This window comes from Eptesicus fuscus, chromosome 15 (genome assembly GCF_027574615.1).
Source record: "Eptesicus fuscus isolate TK198812 chromosome 15, DD_ASM_mEF_20220401, whole genome shotgun sequence".
NCBI classification, from domain to species: Eukaryota; Metazoa; Chordata; class Mammalia; order Chiroptera; family Vespertilionidae; genus Eptesicus; species Eptesicus fuscus.
The window spans coordinates 29,393,876-29,420,075 of NC_072487.1; the positions used below are offsets into that span (position 1 = coordinate 29,393,876).

The 26,200-nt window shown below is 40.1% G+C and overlaps 1 protein-coding gene and 1 long non-coding RNA gene across 5 annotated transcripts in view; one reads left to right on the top strand and one right to left on the bottom strand.

Moving 5' to 3' along the window:
* UHRF2 (ubiquitin like with PHD and ring finger domains 2) overlaps nucleotides 1-21,496 on the bottom strand; it is a 78,572-nt gene extending 57,076 nt beyond the window's left edge. For all 3 annotated transcript variants that reach the window (XM_054727036.1, XM_028150619.2, XM_008145004.3), the window contains exons 1-3: nucleotides 21,051-21,496; nucleotides 14,368-14,601; nucleotides 4,748-5,007 (exon numbers count right to left, since the gene is read on the bottom strand). In XM_054727036.1, coding sequence (XP_054583011.1) covers nucleotides 4,748-5,007; nucleotides 14,368-14,601; nucleotides 21,051-21,203 — 647 coding nt within the window. In that variant the 5' untranslated portion in view covers nucleotides 21,204-21,496. The remainder of the gene's footprint in view (nucleotides 1-4,747; nucleotides 5,008-14,367; nucleotides 14,602-21,050) is intronic.
* A 748-nt stretch (nucleotides 21,497-22,244) lies between these two features.
* LOC129151606 (uncharacterized) overlaps nucleotides 22,245-26,200 on the top strand; it is a 183,810-nt gene continuing 179,854 nt past the window's right edge. For both annotated transcript variants that reach the window (XR_008558246.1, XR_008558247.1), the window contains exons 1-2: nucleotides 22,245-22,498; nucleotides 24,951-25,085. This is a non-coding gene — a long non-coding RNA (uncharacterized LOC129151606). The remainder of the gene's footprint in view (nucleotides 22,499-24,950; nucleotides 25,086-26,200) is intronic.

The following is a 26,200-nucleotide window of genomic DNA, read 5'->3' on the forward strand; positions in this document are numbered from 1 at the left end:
CTCTATCTTTGGTATCATATTCTTCAGGAATACAGAAGTATCTCTTCTACCGGTATTCTGAGCTCTGGGTACTCTAAATGCTGGGTGTGCATATTTCTATCACAGTATTTACACTGTAAAACAGCAAGTTTTCATTAAGGAGCAGGTGTGCTCAAACTTTAGCACTTGCAGGATACCAAGGCCTACAAATATTTGGAAACACACAATTCTTAAACAGAAAAGTCTTCTTTTATATAACTAAAGCTCTTAATGGAATATAATAAACTATGACTACCGTATTTCAAAAAGATCTCCTTGATTATGCTGTGTCTCCTATTCATCCTTGAGAAGCCTTGACCTAGAGAGTTCCACATCTATGGGAACACAGAATTCTATGCAGAGCTAGTAACAAAAAGACTTTTTAAATATTTTGTTTTGGTATTCTTAAAAATGAAAAACCTGTAATTAGCTCAACTGCTTCTTACAGTAGTAATCAAGTCTTTTTTCCATTTTAAGTAGTATAGGCAGTTCCCAACACAGCATTGCCATCACCCCCATGAGTTCTAACATATGGTTGAAGATAACCAGTACAAACTAGTTCATGCAGCTGATTTCTTCCAGCATTTGCACTGAGAATAACTGTACAAGAGACTGTATGAAACATTTTGGGAAGTGTTGAAAGCTTGAACAACTTCTAAAACAGTGCTCAAGATATCCCAAAGGCCTGAAACACAGAGAGGTAGGAATGTATCAAGGCCAACTTTACCTACACTGAGCTGAGGGCCAACCCTATACCTATAAGAATGAAAATAGGGTTCTTCATTCTCTTGTACTACATGACCTCTTGTTCTCAGAATCTGAAGTCAAGGCATTGTTCTAATATAGGTATAAAATAAATTGATAAAATAATCATTAAGTGAAGTCTGGGGAATTATGTTTTAGGGCAACTGATTACACACTATTTAAAAAATAGGTTTATTATAAAATGGTTAAAACTAAATTTCCGTAGGTGACTTTAAGGCAACAAATAATTTTAGAAAACTCAAACTGTACTAAGCAAAGTAGTATAACTGAAATTTCCTCTTAAAACATGGTTTCCTGATGTTAATGTGCTATAATAAGGACACCATTCATCTGGAGGCATGTTCTAGTTCAGCAAATCTTTAATGTCATACCACATGCAAAAGAAAGCATTTCTTATTCTAATAGATAACATTACTAAGTTTCATGCCTTAAATGTAAAACTTAGAGACAATTAAGAGTAACTTACTTAAAACTGCTTAGAGTAGCACTTTATATATTACATAAAAATAAATCTCATTTGTAGAACACTAACAATGTTGGATAATTATATTAATAATAATGGAAAAAACATAATTAGGTTAAAAGATACCCATGCCAAAGATAAATCCTTATTATTTAAAAATACTTACCAAAATATCCTGGCTTTATTAATAAATAAATGAAAATCAAAGAAAGAAATAAACGAAAACTATTATTACTGGGTACTTTTCAAGGTTATTGGGAAATAATGAACCTAAGTCACATATTTACAGATGAGAAAATTAAAGCTGAAAGAGTTCAACCTAAACAAAAAAATTACCAAATAAACCAAAGACCTAGAATTCAAACCAAATTCAAATTCCTGAACTATATAGAGCCTATAAGAGCACCACTGCTCTGTGTATTTAACAGGCCCCTAAGGTACCTGTTTGAAAAGCAGGTTCCAGGAACCTACCTCAGACCCACCCCAATGCAGGGAGTGGGGATGTTTGGTGTCCCTCAGCAATCTGCATTTTAAATAACTTACCTGGGTGAATTTGCAGTGTTGATGACCATCTTTTTGAGAAAGACCAATGTAAAGGGATAATGTATATATTTGAAAAGGTAAAAATCAACTTGTATCTGTAAAGTCATTTTTCTAAGCACTATGTGATTATAACACAACAGAAGAGCAATGGGTAAGGTCACAGACCTGTCTAACTTCTTCCGTCCTCCTTTTGATTATCATCCTTTCAGAATTCTGCAAGTCATAGAAAGTTAGAGGAATATTCTCAGTTTTGGGTAAATTATGTTAGTAGCAACCAAGAAGCAATGGGGCAGACTGGTCACTGCACCAGGGTTCTGCAACTAAACCTCTCCTTCTAGGTCCTCATACTGAAGATCAACAGGACACTTTGGCTTGGTCTTAATTTCCCCCCCACCAAAACCTAGAAATCATTTTGACATTGCTCACATTTTTTTGGGACTCTTGTTCTGATGTTTAAAGATGTCAGCTCTGCTTAGCTACAGACAATAATTATTCATAGTGAAGATATGATAAATAAAAACTTTTACAAGCATTTTTCTTCTTTAAATATATACTTCCTTGTCAGGCTATTAGATGTTTTCTAGTTTACTTCTCTTTACAGAAATGAGCTAAAATTTATACATAAAGATCTCTAAATTCAATAAAGCAATTAAAGAAAGCAAATCATTAACAAGAATAGTATTCTCAAATTCGCCTTTTTTAACTGTACTGTAAGACCAAATAAAGGTACATGCTGAAACCTTAAAAGCAAGAAAGTATCAGAGAAGATTTTGAGATCTTGTTCAACAATATGTCAAATTCAGAAAGCTTATCCTAGAATGACTACTATATTTAAGAGCCTAATTTAACAGGAAAACCAGGACTAAGCTCAGAACAAATATGCATCTATTATGGAGTATTTTCCCCCAATGGAGAATAGACCAACACACCATAATAGATAAATCCCTCATAAACATATTATGGACATTGCTTTCTATGCAAAGTTAGTACAGATAAAGACATTGAGAAATGGTCCCTCATTTAAAGTTATATACACATCATTTAGCTTGAATGAAATATAATTTCCTTTAGAAATAGACTTAATTCTAATATTTTTGTCTAAATGGAAAAATCAACAAGACAACTAGACATGTACTAAAATAAGTATGAACACTCATATTTGTCAGGTGTTACATATTATCTTCAGCCTTTAATAAAACATATTTACTATATTTAAACTGTCACTATCAATCCCTTTCCCCCATATTGCTCTTTAGTAGCAAATGCTTGATAAAACTGGGCTGAACATTCATTCCAAGACAAATTTCTTTCATTAAAAAAAAAAGCCAAATAAACACTAAGGTACTGTGATTTGAGCTAGTATTATACCAAACTCAGGCCTACACCTTGGAATGTCTTACTCCATAGTTAAGAGCCCCTGAAACTGTAAAAATTTGATAACCCTTGGTTCATGTAACGTTTAAAGCTTCTTACTCTATTTGTATGTTGTGCCATTCTGTACAATACTTTTAGCCAAACAATAATTTATTGACCAGAATCAGGTCCCAGATAGTTGTTTTCCTAGTTATGTCTTCTATGCTTCAAGAACTAAAACTCAAAGCAAATCAAAAACTCTGTTGACAGCAGATATACAGATAGCTAAAGGCCCCACCACTATATTCTTGCCTCTTTGCTATGGCATTCAGGAACCCAGGGACTGAGTACTAAGAACACAAATTATTCCAGCCTCGATTTACCAATATTGTCAGTCTTGGCCAATCTCAGATCTTAATATTATTCTGGTTGTTGGTTCTATTACCACCTACTATGATATAAAGCAGGATGATAGCTCATTTGAAATAAGCTATGTTTTCAAGTTAGCCACAACCATGTCAGAAGTATTAGAAAAGTAAAGATTAAAGGTATCCGTTTTAACCCCTTCTCACCCATACTGAAAATCTGTGTTAACACCTAAGTCTTTTAAAACATTTTGTGGTAGGAAAAATCACAACCACTTTAGGATCTTGAACACTTACACTTGATAAGGATTTGGTAGCAAAATATTAGGCATACATGTTAAGGATCACTTGAATGAGAATGTAAGTTCATTTAGTGTGTTGAATAAATATTAAATCCTTCACAACACTAATTTTTATAGGATTTTGAAAATAAGTAACAAAAATAATTCAGTGTTAGAAAAGTTAAGTTCTTAATACTGTCTTCATATAAACATTTAAAAACATTTTGTTGGGGAGTTACTGCTGGGTATGGGGTTTGGGGAGGTGGAAACGGTAAATACGTTCCAAAATTAGTTTGTGGCAATGCACAATCCTGTACACTTAAAACCAACAAATTGCATTCTTTAAATGGATAAATTGTATGTGAATTATCTCAATAGTAAGGCATTTAAAAAAAAAAAAATCTAAGCCCTAGCTGGTTTGGCTCAGTGGATAGAGAGTTGGCCTGTGGATTGAAGGGTCCTGGGTTCAATTCCAGTCAAGGGCATATGTCCGGGTTGCAGGTTCGATCCCCAGTGGGGCATGCAGGAGACAGCCGATCAATGATTCTCTCTCATCGTTGATGTTTCTATCTCTCTCCCCCTCTCCTTTCCTCTCTGAAATCAATAAAAATATATTATTTCAACCTCATTCTAACAGCTATTACATAGTTATTATATACTATCTAAAATATTATTAAAATATTTATCAAAAAAACCTTATAGAGGAAGAAACATACTAAATTAAGCCAGGTATTAGGCTACCAAAAACAATAAACCGCTTGGGAGCCAGAGATCACTGAGCGTTAAGGAGCCCTTATTATAAACATTAAACAAACAAACAAACAAACAAACAGTAATAGACTAACAGACCCCTAAATGACTTCTTCAAAAAGACTATTATTTGAAAACAATCTTAAAATGGAAGGCTTTGCTTCTATAAACAAAACATTAATGAAGTCCTCAATAGCATGAGCACTTACTCATCATACTCGATATGATAAATAACATCTTCATCAGCAGCAACAGAGTCTGAATTAGACGTAGAGGGTACATTGTCCAATTTATTTGTGCTCTCTTTGGAATTATGATTTACATTTCCATTAGTCCTTTTACAAGAACTGCCATTCTTCAGGGGAGTTTTGCCACGTGAATGTTCATCAGAAGCTCTAGTTACACTATGTATACGTGCTTCAAACCAGGAACCAAAGGTGACATCTCTGACATCCACCAATTCATTTACCTAAAAAAAAGTTTAAAGTTAATTAATGAAGTGTAATTTCATCTACTGCTTTAAAAACCTTAATATAACTCAGGTTATTTTTATAGTTACAATGGTTAAGAATATTTGTAGCTACTTCATGCTTAATTTCAAAGATTAGATCAAAACTATTCTTTTTGTATTATACTGTAAAAATCCATTATTTACTAGTATAAAAATTAACTTCTAAAAAATTTTTATTGTTGATTGAAAGTATTACATATGTCCCCTTTTTCCTCCCATTGACCCCTTATTGCCTGCCCACACCCCTGCCACAGGCCTTCACTCCCCTATTATCTATGTCTATGGGTTATGCTTATATGCATACAAGTTCTTTGGTTGATCTCTTCCCACCTACCCACTCACCCCTGACTTCCCTCTGAGATTTTAGTCTGTTCCATACTTCTATGTCTCTGGATCTATTTTGTTCAACAGTTTATTTTGTTCAAATCCGTTATTTACCAGTATAAAAATTAACTTTCCTCCAAATTTCCTTCAATGAAATGCGTGATGAAATGGGTGTTTTCTTTGACTACTCTGATGTCTACATTTGACTTTTAAAAATATGAAAGTACTCAAGGGTGTTCTGGAAAGTCATTCAATAAGAATGTCACTGGCTGCTGATCCTCACAGCCAAGTGGCTTGGAGACCAACTCCCCCCAGTGATACCAACAACAAGCAAGGCTTAACTACAACAAGACTGCACATACAGACCACAAAGGGGTACACCAAGAGGGCCCACCACAGGTAACTGGGGAGGCTGAGCTACTGGGCCCTGCTAGGACACCTAACACACAAAGCAACTCCATCAACTCAGGGAAGCAGCTAAAATGCAGAGACAAAGAGGCAGGCCACAACTGAAAGAAATGGAGGAAAATAAAAGACTGGATATAGAGTTCAAAACCACAGTTATAAGGTTTTTCAAGGGTTTCCTAGAAAAGGCCGATAAATTAAACAAGACCTTCGAGGATATGAAAAGGGATCAACTAGAAATTAAGCATACACTGACTGAAATAAAAAATATTATTCAGAGACCTAAAAGCAGACTAGAGGATCGCAAGAATGAAGTCAAAGATTTGGAATACCAAGAAGCAAAAAACACTCCTCTGGAAAAGCAAAAAGCAAAAAGAATCCAAAAAGTTGAAGATAGTGTAAAGAAGCCTCTGGGACAACTTCAAGCATACCAACATAAGAATTATGGGAGTCCCAGAAGAAGAGAGAGAGCAAGATACTGAAAACCTATTTGAAGAAATAGTGACAGAAAACTTCCCCCACCTGGTGAAAGAAATAGACTTACAAGTCCAAGAAGCACACACAACCCCAAACAAAAGGAATCCAAAGAGGACCACACCAAGACACATCATAATTAAAATGCCAAGAGCAAAAGACAAAGAGAGAATATTACAAGCAGCAAGAGAAAAACAGTTAGTTACCTATAAGGGAGCACCCATACAATTGTCAGCTTATTTCTCAACAGAAACTATGCAGGCCAGACGGGAATGGCAAGAAATATTCGAAGTGATGAATAGCCAGAACCTACAACCAAGATTACTCTACCCAGCAAAGCTATCATTCAGAATTGAAGGCCAGATAAAAAGCTTCACAGATAAGAAAAAGCTAAAAGAGTTCATCACTGCCAAACCAGAATTATATGAAATGCTGAAAGGTATTCTTTAAGAGGAGGAAAAAGAAAAAGATAAAAATTATGAACAACAAATACGTAACTATCAACAAGTGAATCTAAAAACCAAGGGAATAAAAAATCGGATTAATAGTATTAACTGGTGAATATAATAGAATCAGGGGCATAGAAAGGGAGCGGACTGACAATTCTCGGGGAAAAGGGGAATGGGGGGTGCGGGAAGAGACTGAACAAAAATCGTACACCTATAAAGGAGGACGGGGGAGGGGGGGTGGTAAGGGCAGAGGGTAGGGTAGGAACCTGGTGGAGGGGAGCTATGGGAGGGAAAAAGAGGAACAATTTGTAATAATCTGAATAAAGATTTATTAAATTAAAAAAAAAGTCGCCAAAACCGGTTTGGCTCAGTGGATAGAGCGTCGGCCTGCGGACTCAAGGGTCCCAGGTTCGATTCCGGTCAAGGGCATGTACCTTGGTTGTGGGCACATCCCCAGTGGGGGGCGTGCAGGAGGCAGCTGCTTGATGTTTCTCTCTCATCGATGTTTCTAGCTCTCTATCTCTCTCCCTTCCTCTCTGTAAAAAATCAATAAAAATATATTTAAAAAAAAGTCACTAATGAGCCCCAGCTGGGTGGCTCAGTTAGTTGGAGCAACCTGTACACCAAAATGGTTGCGGATTCAATCCCCAGCTGGGATGCAACCTATTGATGTTTCTCCTCCCCTTTTCGCTCTCTCCCTCTCCCCTTCCCTTCCCTTCTCTCTCTAAATCAATAAGCATATCCTCGGGTGAGGATTAAAAAAATTTTTTTAATGAAAGAATGTTACTAACAAAAAGCCAAGAATTTAAAGTGTTATGATTGTGTTATTAATTTGCTCCATTAATTTCTTCAGAATCCTAAAGATAGCTTACACAGTCAGTCCAACCAGAAAACAGTAAAGTACTAAACTGAAAGTAAAACTCAAAAATGAATTGTGCACAAGTACAAAGGGAAGAATCTAGTGAACCCATCTATACAAAATAGGTAAGTTCTACCAGTTAGTAACTCACTAGAAAATGCATTATTACCTCAAAAACTAGAGATAAAATTAACAGAGCTATATGATGCAAGACAGATATAGTCAAGTCTAGTGGATGATCCAGAATTAAACTGTGCAGTGTGATAAAAGGAAAAACAGTATACCAGAAATTAAGAGTTACAATATGAAAGCTGGTTATTAAAAACAAACAAATAAAAAAACTCTCCTAAAAATTCTGAGGAAATTTGTCTAAAGGTCAAGGCCCTTTCAGGAGCAAAAAACCAAAAGACATCCCTTTAACTTGTATCCAAAAGTATCCAAAAGAATTCTGATAGTTGGGGAAGGAGTAAGGGGCAGTATATACTAAAAGTTAAATACCTATATGCCAGATATTATGCAAGGCTCCTTTATTTAGGCTTGTCTAATTCTAACAACCTTAATAATTAAGACTTCCTATTTTACAAGATAAGGAAACAGTTAACTTGCTCGACTGAAAGCTAATGAAATGTAAAGCTAGGATTTGAAGACATCTTCACCTTGAAGCTTATGTTTTTGCCATGAGATGATAAGATAGGTAAACAAGAACTTCAAAGGTTAACTGATGAAATAAGAAATAAGATACTAAAAATATAAAAAGGTTTCAAACCACCCAGCTAATATAGAAGGTAGAGAGAATACAGACAAAACAAAAAATTAACTATCACTATCAGAAGTACCACATTTGACCAAAGACACTGTATGTAGTAACATGGCAGCAATGAAACATCTTGAAAAACATAAGGTTCAATGTATCATAAGAATGAAGAGTTTAGGAGAAAAGGAAAAGACCTAAGGGCCAACCAGGCTAGATATAACAAAGATCAGAGATGGTATATATACACTGCATAAATTAACTCACTCGTTAAATGGACACAAGGTCTTTTTCTTCCATAATAGCCACTGACAAGTGTAAAGAATTTAATTTCTTCCTTCCTTTCTTTCTTTCTCTCTCTCTCTCTCTTCCTTTTTTATTAACCCTACCAGACTGCTGTACCAATTTTTCAGTAATTTCTGAATCTGCCGCTATACTGCTGTACCTAATTTTCGGTACTTTGCCTAGTACGTGAAAAAAATGCATCACAAACTAAAAATAACCAACCAATCATGGTCAAACCTCATGGTTAGCCATTGTAAATGTCTGCCCCCATGTGTTTGAATTGACTTTGTGTGGTTTGACGTGAAAAAATTCTGAAAATTCACAATGAAACGAGCGGCTGATGAACCAAGCACTTCAACAGGAAAACGAAGTAGGTCTAGGCTTATCACAGTCCAACAGGTGATAGATACTTTGGTTGATTCAGACTCTGAGGTGGAGTATTGGCGCTAGATGAAAGGTAGACCTATTTTCTACAATGTCTCCAAGTTCCATCTTATTCTAACCACTTGTTTGCATGTTAAGTAACATTTTTCTATATCATGTTGATTTTTTCTCTTTAATGCTCAGGAGCCCAGGTATAGGGGACAGTTAGGTTCAGGGCCTCAGGTCTGGTAGGGTTAATCTTTACCTGAGGATATTTTTTCATTGATTTGTTAGAGAAAATGGAAGGGAGGGGGAGAAACACACATCAATTGGTTGCCTCCTGTGCGCAGGGGATCTCAAGGTACGTGCCCTTAACGGGAATCAAAACCGAGATCCTTCAGTCCAAGGGCCGAGGCTCTATCCACTGAGCCAAATTGGCTAGGGAGAATTTCATTTCTTACAGACAAAACAAAAAATAGATGAAACAAAAAATAATCAATGTTAAGGTCTATAATACTTGAGAGAATAAACTGAAGCTATAACTCTTTCAGAGCAAATCAAAATGTAAGAAGTTTCATATCACACTACACAATTATTATTCTAGAAGAGAATGGAGCATATAGTGGATATGCTAAAAACAGTCACAACAAAAATACCCTTAGCAATATAAACCTTACTATGGAACAGTATGAGGTACAAATGAAATACTTAATTTGCATATGAAAAATAAGAAACTAGCATGCAGATCTAGTGTCTGGATAACTTAGTATTTGGAAATACAATTAGAGTTAACAGAAACCTAATGAACCTATTTTTCAACCTAAAAATACTGTCATTGCTTAAACATCACACATTAAGAGAGAACTTAATAGCTCATAAAGGTAAGGCATTCTTGAGTAACCCTAGATTTATAACTAGAAACAAGAACTACAAATTCTCCTATCCTATATAATAAAGAGGTAATATGCAATTGACCCTCACACCATCACAAGATGGTGGCATGCACAGCAGAAGCTGGGTTTCCATAATGAGCTGAAACGAGTGATCAGTAGGGCCCCGAGGCTGCATGGTGCCAGGGCAGGGGACCTCAAGGTGTGCTGCCCCGCTGCCCAGCAGGGCTTGACGGGGACCTCAAGGTGCACCCCCCCCCCCCCTGTCTGGTGGGGCTCGAAGGTGGACCTTAGGCTGCGCCCCCTGCCCTGGGACCAGGCCGGGGACCTCAGGCCATGCACCCCGCCCTGTTGGAGCTTGACAGGGACCCTGAGGCTGTGCCCCCCACCCGGCGGGGCTTGACAGGGGTGGGGCCGGCCAGTTCTGGATCTTGCCCAATGGGGGTAGGGACGGCCAGTTTTGGGTTTCACGCGATTTCAAGGCACGTGGAAGGGCGAGGACGTAACTCTGGGTCCTGCGGCGTGCCCCAGACTTTGACAGGAGGAAGATTTTCATATATATTTTATTAATTTACTTTTGTCTCTGACACTTCTATTACAGAGAAAGGGCAAATAGCAATCTTACCTAATAATAGACAAACATGCAAATTGACCATACCTCTGCTAAGCCACCAGCCAATCAGGAGTGATATGCAAATTACCTCAACAAAGATGGCAGCTAATTTGCATACACAGGCACCAAGTGATGGGGGTGGGATGCATTCTGCCCCACCCCCAGTCTCTCAGGGCCTCTGGGCAGCGTGGGAAGGTGGGGCCAGAGTGGAAAGAGGCGGCTCCAGGGTCTGAGCGGAAAGGGGCTGGGCTGGAGGGGAAAGTATGAGGTACAAATGAAATACTTAATTTGCATATGAAAAGCCCATTCTAGCACGAATCTTTGTGCATCAGGCTTCTAATCCTGTACAATAAAAGCCTAATATGCAAATCAACTGAAAGGCAGAATGACTGGTGCAACGACTGGTCACTATGACGCACATTGACCACCAGGGAGCAGATGCTTAACGAAGGAGCTGCCCCCAGCCTGCAGGCCCCAGGCCAGCCAAGGTGGGTGCCAGTGGGGTCCCCCAATCGCCCCGCCAGTCGCCCCACAGAGAGAGGCGACCAGCCACAGTGGTGGGGGACAGGGCCAGCAAGTGGGTGGCGTCAGGCTGGCCAAGGTAGGTGCCAGTGGAGGGCCCCCCAATTGCCCCACTGGTCGCCCCACAGATCGGCCCTGATCGCCAATTTTGTGCATCGAGCCTCTAGTATTAAAATATTTCCTCTAATTAATTCCCTCTTAATGTGCATGATTTCGTGCACCGGACCACTAGTTAAGTATAATTACCCACTCATGATATGCATATAAACTGTATGGAAAAAATGCTTTTAAATTCAGAAGTGAAGTTTCTGAACATTACATTTGAATGGGTCAAAATGCCTATAAGAAAAAGGTTAAAACTCTTTTGTAAAACCTGTGTTTTGAAGACAGTTGAGAAGAGAATATTTAAGTTTTCTTGGCAGTATCCTCTGTTTTCATGTTAATCATAACTTGCTTAGTAATCCATTTGAAATTAAGAACTGAAGAAGTCCAAAGCCACCGAATGTACACCACCAAGAAGTCAATATTAATGCAAACTATGGACTGTGGGTGATGGTGTGTCAACGTAGGTACATCAATTCTGGCAAATGTACCACTCAGGTAGGGGATGTTGGTAATGAGGAAGGCTATGCATGTGTTTTGGCAGGGGTATATGAGAAATCTCTGTATTTCCCACTAAATTTTGCTGTGAACCCAGAATCGTTCTAAAATGTTAAGTCTATTGCCCTGGCCAGATAGCTGTGTTGGTTAGAACGTTGTCCCTATGCGCCAAGCTTGTGGGTTTGATAAATGGTCAGGGCACATACAAGAATCAATCCATAAAAACTAAATAAGTGAAACAACAAATTGATGTTTCTCTTCCCTTTCCTTTCTATCTCTAAAATAAATAAAAATTTAAAAATAAAATGTAAAGTCTATAAAAAAAACTAAAAACTAAAAAGTAATTATAGCCAGAAGAGAGCAATGAAAAAGCAGACAAGATGAAAAAGAGAAATATGTGGAGGTTGGGAATAGTGTCTTAAGTGTACTGATGGACTTTCTCTCTCCCCCTCGCCCTTCCTCTCAGAAATCAATAAAAAAATATTTTTAAAAAACCCAAACACTTTCTAATAATAAACTATTCCGTTTCATGACGAAGTATACATGATCAAGGTACTATGTTCTTTTAATATATAGTCACAGTTTTATTTGCTAAATATAACTTAGGCTTTATATGAATATGTTAGTAATATTGGTATGTTTTTTTGTCATGTTTTGCCCTGGCTGGTATGGTTCTGTGGTTAGAGCTTCAGCCCTAGGACCAAAGGGTCATTGGTTCGATATCTCAGTTGTAGGGTTGCAGGTTTGAACCCGAGGCCCTGATCAGGGCTCCTGTGTGAGGCAATCCATCGATGTGACTCTCTCACGTTCATGTTTCTCTTTCTCTCTCTGCCTTCCTCCTCTTCCTTACCCTTCACTCTCTCTTAAAAACAAAAACAAAAAAACAATGGAAAAAATATCCTCAGGTGAGGATTTTAAAAAAGGAAGTTATTATTACTATTTATATAAGCAAAAGCCTCCCATTTCTATTTTTTTTAAAGAATTTCTTGTCCAGTTTTTTATTTATATATATGTTTTATTGATTTTTTACAGAGAGGAAGGGAGAGGGATAGAAAGTTAGAAACATCGATGGGAGAGAAACATCAATCAGCTGCCTCCTGCACACCTCCTACTGGGGATGTGTCCACAACCAAGGTACATGCCCTTGACTGGAATAGAACTTGGGACCTTTCAGTCCTCAGGCTGATGCTCTATCCACTGAGCCAAACCGGTTCATGTTCACGGAAGAAGGAATAAATATTGAAAAGATGTCAATTCCAAGCTGATCTATATATAATCCCCATCAAAATCCCTCCAGATTTTTCTGTAGTTTTGACAAGCTAATTCTAAAATTTTTACATGCAAGTGTTAAAAGCCAAAAACCAAGACATCTTTGAAAAGAAATTAAATTTGGAGATATCAAAACAGCATTATGGTACTTAGAACAGCGTGGGCCCAGGGATAGGCAAACAGACCAATGGAATACAGTAGAGAGCAATTTGGCAATATCCTGTGAGTGAACAACCAGCACTTCTATTTCTAGATAAAAATTCCTAGAGAAATTCTTGAGCACTCACACCAAGATACAAATAGAAGGTTCACAGCAGAACTGTTTAAAACAACTGAAAGTGGAAACAATTCAAATAGCTAATAAGCATAGATAGATACATATATTGTGATAAATTAATAAAATGAAATAATATAAAAGTGAAAAATAAAGCTTTAGCCCTAGCTGATCTGGCTCAGTGGATAGAGGGTCAGCATGCAGACTGAAGGGTCCCAGTTTCATTTTTGGTCAAGGGCACATGCCTGGGTTGTGGGTTCGATCCCCAGTGTGGGGGGCGTGCAGGAGGCACTGGATCAATGATTCTCTCTCTCTTTCATCATTGATATTTCTATCTCTCTCTCTTCCTCTCTGAAATCAATAAAAATATTTAAGTCAATAAAGCTTTATACAGAATCTCTCAAAGTTGAGAAAAAGTAGAATTCCATTATATAAAATCCAAATACAGGCAAAAGAAAACATTTTGTTTAGAGATATATACATTAACAGCACTATAGAAAAACAAGAAAATGATCATAAAAGTCAGAATAAGTAGTTTATCTTGTTTTGAGAGGGAAATCTGTTATTGGTAGGGGCATATAAGAGGCTTTAAAAAGGAACTGGCATCATTTTACTTCTTAAATTTGGTGGAATTACACAGGTATTTGCTTTATTATGCTTTAAATTCTATCTATATATTTTACATTTTTAAAAGACTTTAAAAAGTATTAACAGCCCAAGCTTTACTTTCAAATGGCAATCAATGTACTTATTCACAACATCCTGAAGAGAACAGACTAACAAGAATTTTTAAAACATTTATTTAAATTTTACTAAAAAAATTTTTTTTAAACCCAACACTTTTAATTGATTTCAGAGAGGAAGAGAGAGGGAGAAAGAGATAGAAACATCAATGATGAGAGAGAATCACTGATCGGCTGCCTCCTGCATGCCCCACAGTGGAGAGATCGAGCCAGCAACCTGGGCATGTGCCTTGACCGGGAATCGAACCATGACCTCCTGATTCATAGGTCAACACACAACCACTGAGCCATGCTGGTCAGGCTAAAAAGTTTTTAAAATTAACTTATAGAGAAACATCAATGTGAGAGTAAAACTTCAATCTGCTGCCTCCAGCACCCCCCGCACGGGAATTGAGCCTGGAATCTAGGCATGTGCCCTGACCCAGGTCAGGCAAACGGGCAACCTCTAAGTCACACTGGCCAGGGCACAACTAACAAGAATTCTGAATACAACATACCTTATACAGTCCAATGTCAGGATCAATAAGCAAATCACGAGCTGATGTAGGTGGCTGACTGGAAGATCTCACCCTTGGTGCTTTCTTCACTTTAGGTGGATTATCAGAACAGGGTTTGGCATGCATATCACTCTGTTTAGATGTGCTAGGAAGATCAGAGTCTGGGCGAGCTAGTAGCTGAATTATATCATTCAGTCCAACATCATAGTCAAATAAAGTATATCCATCTTCCAACTAGAAACAAAAGATAGAAAAAGATTAAAATGCTTCTCTCAAAACTTGATTTTTCTATATCTTTAGGTACCCAAAGGTCCTAGTCAAATTATTAAAATAAAATACATAGCATTGCAATTTCGAGATCCTGAAACTATTCCTATTACTTTATGGCCTCTGATGTCAGTACCTTCTCAGGACTTCAATAAAATAAGAACCATTCCATATTAGCTATAGGGTACACTGATAGCCACTGAAATAAAAAACAACACATCATTGCTATTATGACCCCATCACCTAAGAAGAAGAAAAAAATCTAGATTTCTCACCAAATTTTATTTCAATGAACAGTGCCTGAATGCACTGCAAGAGAAAGGTTTTATGAAAGTGACTTTTTTTATGATCTTGTGTTCATAAAGACATTAAAGTAACCATTTCATCTTTCCGAAGATTGTCATTAAATTTTTTTTTAAATCAAGCAGAAAAAAACAATTCAAGCAGGAATAATTACATGCTCATGCTATTCCACTTGCCTAAAGTTCTCTAATTCCATCCATTTCTTTCTTTCTTTGAGAGAGAAAAACTGATTGGTTATGTCCCACATGCACACGAATGGATCACCACCACTTGGGTGTGTACCATGACAGGGAATGGGAACTTTTAGCATAGGGGATGACACTCCAACCAACTAAGTCACACTGGCCAGGGCCCATCCATTCCTCAAGCTTGTAAGTTACATCATGAAAAGTCTTCCAGGTTGAATAAATTATCCTGCAACTTACCCATATTTTGGCAAGGTCTCTATAATACACTGAATTGTGTCAATCCAAATATTTGACATCCTAATACCATCTATCTCAGAATGTGACACTTGGCAACATGGTCTTTACAGAAGTAATCAAGTTAAAAAAACTAGGTCATATAGGTGGGTCCTAATCCATTGTGATTGGTATTCTTATAAAAAGTTGAAATTTGGCCCTGGCTGGTGTGGCTCGGTTGGTTGGAGCGTCGTCCCATACATCAAAAGGTGGTGGGTTCCATTCCTAGGTAAGGACGTATACCCTTGTTTTAATTTGATCTCTGCTCAGGGCATGTTCAGGAGGCAACCGATCGATGTTTCACTCTCACATTGATGTGTGTCCGTCTTCCTCTCTCAAATCAATAAAAACATATCCTCTTGGTGAGGATTTAAAAAAGTAAACACAAAGTTGAAACTTGGGATAGAAAGACACACAGAGGAAAGTGCAAAGGCACACCGGGAGGAAACAACCATGTGACTGGAGTGATGCATTACATCAAAGATTGCTAGCAAACACTAATAGCTAAAGGAAGCAAGGAAGATTCTTCCCTAGAGCTCTCCGAGAGTGAAGGGGTCCTACTGATAGGACACCTTGATTTCAAAGGGATAGTCTCCAGAACGCTGACACAAACATTTCTGTGGTTTTAGACCTAGGTTTTGGTACTTTGTTACAGAACCCTAGGAAACTAAGTCTCCATTTGTTTCTTTGTAAAATTCGCAGGTCATTTCACTATGATACAATAAAACTAAACTCCTTCAAGCTAAGAACTATCATTTCCCTAGGCACATCAACAATTTAATTGCTGTTCATTTCCCCCTCTTTTATCTCCAAGATCCTCCCTCCCCCCAAAGAAAATAGAACGAAATAATTCTGGAACAGCTGAAAAAAACACACAATTTGATTGAATATACAACTGTTGCATATTATGGCAATTATAAAAAAAAATGGAAGTGTTTAAAATAGAAAACAAAAACACCTCTCCAATAGCACAGAATGTGCAAGTTAACTGGTAGGGCATTCCCTAAAATGATGAGCTGTTAAGGTGATATAATTGGAAATCCAACGTGTTTCCATAAACATTTTTCCACTGAAATTTGAGGCACAAGAGTCAGAGGGACCTTGAGGGTATTGGTTTTTTATTATTATTTTATTGATTTTTTTACAGAGAGAAAGGGAGAGAGACAGAGTTAGAAACATCTCGATGAGAGAGAAACATCGATCAGCTGCCTCCTGCACACCCCCTACTGGGAATGGGCCTGCAACCAAGGTACATGCCCTTGACCAGAATCGAACCTGGGACCCTTCAGTCCACAGGCCAACGCTCTATTCACTGAGCCAAACTGGTTAGGGTGAGAGTATTCTTATATACTCAACCCCTTTCACTAGTTTCTACCAAGTCAGTAAATACAAGCTGCTTCAAAGGATACTTGGTTTGAAAGGAAAAGCAATGCCTGAGTGAATGTCAGAGTGAAGCACTAAGCATATTCAAGGTATGAGGTCCTATAACAGAAGTTAAGCTCACATTAACATGTAAGTAACCATCTTTCCAATTAGTATTCATGCTTACTATAAGAGACACTTTGACCCATATTATCCACTCCCTCCCCTAATTCATGGCTATCTTTCTAGTTTTCCTAAAACAGTTATCTATTTCACAACAAGTTCCACATAGCTAAGCCACTGTGAAGAGTTGTAAAGAATGTTGGAATGATTTGTTACTGGAAAAGTACTTAAGTTCTCCTAAATTTAATAGTTACCTGTCACTTAAACTATACTCTGAGTGGGAAGGGGGTTGGGTCACTTAGAAATTACAAACACCTATGAATTTCAGGCATGTAACTGTAAGTCCATCAATGTCTCATAGCAGAAAATGTTTGAGAACTGCCTTCCTAGAAGATGGAGGCCCACCATTTATAATGCTAGAGAGGCAGGAATGGCTCTAGAATTTTGTTTTGCCAGACTGCACTCTTGAATTTTTACTGGATTAACAAAGGATTGTTAACAATGATCCAAGGGAAAACTAGGAAGCAAACACCAAGTGGCAGTGACTGAGAAGGCAGTGGGGAAGTCATTCCCAAGAAGCTAATGATAAGCAGGCAGGAGGGCATTAATTACAACTTTCATGTACCTTTCACTTATCGTACATAATAAAGAGCTAATATGTTAATTAGAGTGAACTGCCGAACGGCCTACTGGATGTCCTTCCGGATGACCTTCCAGACGAAGCTGGGGCTGCAAGGGCCGGTTGAGGATGCGAGGACTAGCCAGGGCTGCAAGGGCTGGCTGAGGCAGCTGGGGCCACGAGGGCCAAGCCCCTCACACAAATTTCGTGCATCAGGCCTCTAGTAATATATACAATAGACAACACACAAACACAACCTTTAAATAGGCAAACATTTTTACTTTGTAGTCTGTGTAAAAAGGAAGAGTCCACAGGCAAAAGGCAACTACTACTCAGTTTTTCTTCAGTTTTGGTTCATACCTCATATCTACCATCTACTCTAAGGTTATCTCTAAGTGGTACAGGGGAAAGAATGAAAGGAGAGAGGATTTTTTCAAAGTAGGAAAAGCTCTGGATTCTTACAAGATTTAGAGATGCACCAATGCAACTTGTTTTTTTTTTAAATATATTTTTATTGATTTCAGAGAGGGAGAGATAGAAACATCAACGAGGAGAGTATCATTGATCAGCTGCCTCCTACACGCTCCCTACTGGGGATCAAGCCTGCAACTCAAGCATGTGCCCTTGACTGGAATTGGACCTGGGACCTTGCAGTCCACAGTGCAACACTCTATCCACTGAGCCAAACTGGCTAGGGCACAACTTCTTTAAAACAACAACAGCAACAACAAAACCCCACCAATCCCCAGGGTGCTTCACACTCAACCCCCACCCCTCCTAAGAGAATACCCAAATGAGTTTACCCTACTTTAACCAGAACTTAACCCTGAATTGCTAATTCTCCATTTTGACCCTCAAAAGTGGAGTCAATTACCTAACTTCTCAATTTTAATTTGCATACAGATCACCTAGGGCAGTGGTGGGCAAACTCATTAGTCAACAGAGCCAAATATCAACAGTACAAGGATTGAAATTTCTTTTGAGAGCCAAATTTTTTAAACTTAAACTTCTTCTAACGCCACTTCTTCAAAACAGACTCGCCCAGGCGGTGGTATTTTGTGGTAGAGCCACACTCAAGGGGCCAAAGAGCCGCATGTGGCTCGTGAGCCGCAGTTTGCCGACCACGGACCTACGGTCCTTGTTAAGACAGATTGGACTTCAGTAGGTAGGTCTGGTGTGAGGCTCCCAGGGTGAAGTTAATGCTGCTGGCCCTGCTGACCCAGGGACCACACTTTGAATAGTAAGAAACTAATAGGTCTGGTGTTCATCAGACTCCCCTGTGGGATCTTGTTAAATTCAACTACTTGCAATTCTGGTGTGAGCTGAACATCTGTAATAAAATATCCACAATTGATTCTGATACACACCGAAGAGTAAAAGCAGCAGGTATAACAGACAAAGGGAAAAGGGTACCATTTACATCACAGACAGTGTAAATTTGTTTTTAACGTTTTTCACTGTGGCAGTAAAGCCTCTTGAAAAAGGAGTGCCTCTTTCTAGTAAGTATGAAGGCATTTTACAAGATAAGGGCAGTCCTGTGACACCAATCCAGTAGTTGCCCGCTGCAGACATACTACCCTATCTATGCACTGTGAACTCCAAAGACGGAAGATGGAGATAATAATCACTGCCATGACAACTTTTAAGCTCATAAGGAAGCAAACACAGCTGGAGCAGTGTCTTCCTTCCCTGTCTCCTACTCAGTGAGCATCAAAGGTCCATTCCTTATCCCTATTGGTTTATCAATGAGCTGGAAAAAAAAAAATCAAAATTACTTTATCAATTATCCTGGGGAAAGAAGCACAAAAAGTTATTATCCCAAACACTTCCCTGAACCTGGAACCAGCTTCCTGGTGTACTGGAAATCTATTGTGTTAAACTGAATTTAACCCAACCCCTACCTTTTCCTCAAGGCAACCAGGTACATACTTTCTTTTAGCATGTTTGACAAGGGGGTTTTGCCCAGGAGTACATTCTCATGCTTCATTTCCATCACTGGTGCTGAAGTCACCAAAGCATCCCAGGCATTCATGTGCTATTGTCCCTCGTACAATTCACAAGACTTGTTTACATGCTTTTCACCTTTGACCAAAATATTAAAAGGTACCAGCCACTGGCAGCACAGCAATATAAATCTACATAGTGTTTTATACAGTTATTTCAAAAGCGAAGTTTAGAACTAAATTGAACACCCGTTTTTATTACAAGTCAAACACTAAAGGATCAATATAAACTGGCTGCAGAGCAAAGAAGCTATAACATTTATTTAAAAACAAATTAAAATAAACAGAGCAAAGAAGCTATAACATTTATTTAAAAACAAAATAATCTCATGGCTCACTCTTCTCTCAGAGTGTAATCTTGTTACTCTGAAATTTCTGGGCAGATTTAGAAGGGTAAGCATATCAAGGGTAGAAAAAGATTCCTTTCAAATCCTTTGTGGTTGTAGGAAAACGGCTACCACCAAATCCAAGAGAGCTACATTTATTTCAAACCACAGGATCAGAGCCAAACTGTGGTCTATCAACGGGTGAATGCCAACTTTTTCAGTGGGTTAACATAAAAAATAAAAAGACAAGAAAAATAGGATGTGTCTGGGTCTCTGGTATAGACCAAGAGAGACTTGTGGAATAGGAAAAGTCTTCAATGGGCCAGTGCATGGCCATACCGTACAAACTACCAGAGAAGACCATAGATACATTCACCGCCAAGAACACTTTCAGCCTTTAAATATGTACCGCTGGCTGTGCTCCAGCTGCCCTGTTAAAAACAGGTGAGGAGACTATTTAGAAGGTGACAAGAAGAGCAAAACAGTCTCTCATATTCCCTTCCTTTCTGGGAATAACCTTTTGGGCCTATACTGGGCAGTGGAATCCCGGTCCTGGGTTCCATCAATAGCTCCTTCAGCCCAGGTCTCTAATCTTCCCCCAAGAGAGATAGAAGGAGGTGAGGGACGGGGATCCAAAGTTCTGTAAACCTTGCAGATCTTCAGTGTTTACAAATCCCTTCCACACCGAGGAGGCAGAGCTAGGGGTTCTTGTGCCCAGTATGTAAGTTTCCCCCCCCTCTTATTTGGGAACCGGAGCGCGGAAAAGCCGTTAGCCGGCTCAGCGCCACCGGGAGCCCGAGCCGCCGGCCCTCCCCACCTGCACTGTGGCATGGCCGCCACGGCCCGCTGCTCTCCCCGCCCTCCAGGGGCCCCTGACCTCGTTGAGCGCGGGAAGCGCAGGAACCCACGCGCTCTGGGCGGCTGTGCCTGCGGCCGCTGCCCCACTGGAAAGGGCAGCGAGGTCTCAGAGCTCTAGGCGCCCTCGCTTCCGACCCCGCCGGGCGCACCTGCACTCGGGGCTGGCGGGGACCCGGCTGCGCACCCTCAGCGGGCCCAAGCCCGCACTTTGAGGCTCTCGGGGTGCCCACTCCAAGTGGAGCCAGGTGTGCTCTGCGCGCGTGGCGCACCAAGCCCTTCGACCCGCCCAGTCCACGCATCCTGGAGGCGCCCCGCTGCCCTCGCCTCGGGCTTCTCGAGGGCTGCGGTGGGCGCGCCTCACCTGCTTGCCCCGGAAAAAGAGGCGCTGGCATTCGGGCCGCACGTCGAACAGTGCCCAAACCCGCTCGCGCAGCTCCTCAATTGTGGCTTTGCGAGACACGTCCTCGATGGTGCGCGTCTGGGAGCCGTCGATGGTGCGGACCTGGATCCACATCTTGGCGCCGGAAAAGGGGACTGGCTCCGCTTTGTCTCCCCCTGCGCTTAGGGCGCCGCGCCCCGCCTTGCTTGCGCCGCTTCCCGGTGGCTCCGGCTCTCCGCGGGCGAGCGCGCGCACGAGCGAGGAACACCGACCAGACGCCGGGCCCGATAGGCGGCCGCGATCCTAGATCGCGCACCCACCGAGCGGAGCTGAGAGCGAAAGGAAACCGGAACTAGACTGAGGCGCCGCTGCTAGAGCCGCGCCGCACAAATAGGAAGAAACCTCGTCTGCGCCGCGCGGAGTGTTTACTTATAGAGCTTTAGCTCCCACATGGAGGTCACGGCGCCAACCCGGATCTCGCGAGATCCACAGCGGGCTCCGCCTTAAAGAGGAAGCGCCCGGGGAAGTGGCGAGGGAACTACTTGGGCGGGGGGGCGGGGCGGCGGGGCGGAGGGGCGGGGTTGCCCAGAGCCGTTACTTGCTCCTTGGCTTGCACCTAGGTTCTGGGCACGCCCTCTAGTCTTCGGATTTTGAGCGGTTACGAGGGCCTCCTCCACGATGGTTGCAGTTTAGGTCCTTGTTTCGGGGCACTGGGGGCGAGCGACTCCTCAGTTGTAGCGGGTACGGTCCTGTGGTTTAAAAAACACACCCAAAACAAGAAACTGGCGTGCACTTGTATCATCAGCGGGCGGCCGCGGCCTACGTTTCTGAGGAAGCACATAAGGAAATGAGCCCGTTCCATTGCGCTCACTGGGGCGCCGCCCGCCACGCGGCCTGGCGGGGTTGGCTGCTCTGGGGACCCTTCTGCTTCGCCAACTCGTTTGCCGCCAGGCCCGAGAGCTACCTCAGCCCGGAAACCACTTCCGGCGGTTTCCCGCCGCTGAGCCGAGGCGGCGGCGGCCCCAGGCCCACAGGCCCACAGGCCTCGGCCCTGCTGGGGTCGCCCTGCCTGGCCCGCGGGCCTCCCCCCGGACCTCTGGCCGCGGGAGTGCGGCTGTCGCCCCCCGGAGGGCCACTCCTCAGAAACGGGCGTTTCTGCTTGTGCACCCTCCGTTTGGTGCGCTTTTGGCCTACGGGTGGCGTGGAAAACAAAGGCTGCGAAACTACACACCTCGGAAGAAAGAACTCCTAAGATCTTCCTAGGAATAAATTCTCCTCAGAAATAGGCCCATCGCCGCGTTACCTAACCAGTGGGCTTTTTTTTAAAAGTGAAAATAATAATCTTCAGAAGGAAGAGAGCATATGAAAGGAGAAAAAAATATATTTATAACTGGGACTTTGTTGAGACCGGTGCTAATTATTACCATAAGGTAGAGCAACATTTTTCTAATAATCTAATAACTACAAATACAGAGAAGACCAGTAGTGTTAAAAAAAAAAAAAAAAAAAAAAAGCCCGACACAGGAGGGGCAGGAAAAAGAATATTCCTTTTAATAGTATATATAGCCTCTGTCCTTGCCGAAAAGTTTACCTTCATCTATATCCTCTAAATATAATTCATCTTGTCTCCTCCTGATTAAAGTAAATATTGAGTATTCATTACCTGTGTAAATACGATGATGGACATATCTAAAGCACACTTATCTCCTGCCCCAATAGGAGATAGTTATTTGCTATTAAAAGATATGCTATCCCCTTGTGGAGGCATATTAAAAATTTAATTCCCTGTTCACAATGAATTTACAATTCTAAGATTTACAATAATGAAGATATTAAAGAATAATTTAGTACCAAACAGTATGCTTTGGTGTGAACGTGGATGTGAACAGTAAAATAAAAAATTATTTATATGGATGCAGAGCATATACTCAAGTGTATGCCACCAGTTATGATCCAATATTTGTTCAGGTTAAAACAGCAATTAGAAGTGAGAGAAAGGAGACGAGAATGATCTGGGAGCTTTAAGAATAAGGGTACAACTGGAACTGAGAAGGGAAGCATTTACATGTTCAGTTCCTGGATTGAGATGGACCTGAATTGTAGTTCCAGTTTTGCTGTTTAAAAGTATGATCTTGGACAAATTATTTGCTTCAATGTTCTCAATGTAAAATGGTGCTTATAACATACAATGCATGTCAAGTCTGCAGCATAGTGCCTGTCCCTTGGTAGTACACAAATCATTTTCATGCTGTTATTATGGAAAGTATTTAGAATCTAAAGCATACTCAAAAAGGGAAGAGTGCTTCAGCAACGACAGAAGGTATGCATTTTTACAGGTTGGAAGAGGTTTCATATCCAAGAAAGGTTGACTAAATAGAAAAGGGCAGAGTGTGAAAATTAGCATTCAAAGCAGTATATTTTGTGAGCCCCAGGGAGAAACTAAGGTTTTTAAGGAGTCCACTGATGTGATTAAATTTGCATTTGGAAAGACAGCAGAGGAATGTGGAAGGATGCCTTAGGGAAAAACTAAGGGATGAAAGCAGGGGGATTGTTGTCAGAAAGCTTAGAGAAGAAGCAATTGTGTCAGTTTTGGTGAAATATGTGGCAGTGGGTTAAAGAAAGGATAGATTTCAGAGAATTCTAGAAAATCAAGCCTATCATATTTGTAGCAAGTGTGGATATGAGGGATGAGGAAAACAGAATGCTGAGAATAATTCCCCAAGTTTCTAATTTGGGAGACTTAATGGCTTGGGTAAATGGTGATACTCTTAACTGAACTAGAAGAAGAAGCAAGTTGGGAAAATGCAGTGATTTCTATTTGAGCTGTGTTGCATTTGAAATGGAGATATCTTGCAGGTGGAAATATAAATCCAAAGTTTTGAAAGGAAGTAGAAAAGTTCTGAAAGAAGAACTGCTCAAGATCTCCTGTACTCACTTCCATGTGGTGATTTCTCCTTCCCTACGTGGTGGGACTTATTCACGAGGAAGCCTTTGGGGGGAGGGGGGACTACTGTCAAAATTAGGAATCTCTGTTATTCTAATCAAGATCTCAAAGGATTGGCAGGCCAGAGCTTAGAGGTATGAGACTCGGAAAAGACATTATTTGTCATGTGCAGACCAAATTAATTACATCTGTGGAACCAAGCTCGTATGTATAGTAAGTTACTTAAGATATAAATAAATAGGGGGGGGGATGGGAATGGGGGTATGAGGACAAATATGTGACACCTTAATCAATAAAGAAATTTTAAAAGAAAAAAAATTTGAGGAAAAAAAAGAAGAAAAACTAAAGAAAAAAAAAAAGATATAAATAAATAATTGCAAATAGTGATTCTGTATGTAACAAAATACAGCTTTCTGTTTCTCCACACAGTACATATTATAACGAAGGCTTTCTCTCCTTCCCTATGATAGTGTTGTGTCTGCTTAGTTCAAAGCTTCCCAGTTGTAAAAACAAGATAGAAGTTCTCTGTCAAAAACCATAGTAGCAGACAGTTTAAACATACCATGACTTCTTACTAGATGTATAGCTGAAACAACTTAGATGTGAACAGTAAAATAAAAAATAAATTATTTATATGGATGCAGAGCAAATACTAAAGTTTATGACACCAGTTATGATCCAGTGTATGTTCAAGTCAAAATAGGCAAAACATAAAAGTAAAAGATTGACTGTAGAACTAATTATTCTAGAATCTTATCACACCTCAGAATATCTCATTTTCTTAGCTCATGTCCCAAAGTCAAGAACTTTTACAAATATATATATATATATATATATATATATATCGAAATAGTGAATTTTAATATATTCTCTGAAGGTATGATTACTACCTTTTCAATGGCACCTCTATGCTGATTGTCTTCTTTTTGCTCCTCCAGGGCCAACCTCAACCTGCTCGCTGTCCTGGGGTCCCAGGGCAAGAAGTACATCAATGGGGTCAGTGCTTTCAGGCTTCTGAGTTTGGCTAGGGGGAGGAAGCACAGACAGGAAATGCAGGATGAGAAGCGAATGAGGTCAGTATATTTATTTCCCTGGCTTTCTCCCTGAAAGGTTACCTCCAGTTGTCTGTTGCCTTTTTGGGAAAGCACTACTCACTCCGCTTAAAGTGGCCTGCTCTACATGACTCACTCTTTCATGTTCTGGAAACCTCTCCCTCCTCTTGTTGCTTTGGTTCTAGGTGTAACAGCTTTATAGTCTTAGGTTCATGCATATTCCATTAGTTTTCTGTAACTTTTTAGCCCACACCCTTTTAACTGATCCCTGGGAGAGGGAAGGAGAAACATTAAAGTACCTTAACTGGAAGTTTTCTGTTATAATCTCTAATGCTATTTTTAAAAGAACTACATGTTACAAGAAGGAAATTGGAATTTCCATAGATTAAAAAGCACTTCATATTGTGGCTCATTACTTAAACTAGTCATATTTTAAAGTGTGTCCCCTTTCTTTTTAATAGAATCACTGATTTTTACTGTGGCTCAGATAGGATTGGGAATTTGGGATTCTCATTAAAGACTTACAATTTAAACCTGTTTTTAATCACATGCCTTCTTCTGCCTTCTGAGATTGGTCCTTCCTATTGCTGAACCTTTCTGAGGGTCTTTGGATCAATTCAGTTCATATTTCCCGGAAGGCAGTTAGGATTCAACTTCTGATGATGGGGTCAATTTAGGGTTCAACTTCCAGTTACAATTTGCTCTGTAAAACAAATTTCAGAGGTTTAAAGTAACAACTATCACTTTCCTATCACTCACAGTGGGACAGGAATTCTGAAATAATTCAATTGGAAAGCCTGGATTTAGCTCAGACTCTGTCAATCCATTGCAGTCATATATACAACTAAAACGGGAAGAATCAGGACCAGGGCAGTTGAGAACTAGCTAGGCATCTCTTCCCTGAAAGTCTCAGGGCTAGATTCTTTACATGGTCTCTCTCTGTGGGCTACTTTGGGCTTCCTCACAGCATGCCTGCCTCAGAGCAGTAAGGCTGTTTATACAGTGGTTGAAGACTTCAAAAATGAGACTTCGAGTGAACAAAGCATAAGCTGTATCACTATGGCCCAGTTTGAAAGTCACCTAGTGTCACTTGTACCATATTCTTTTGACCAAAACACACTCAGTTTCAGGGAGAG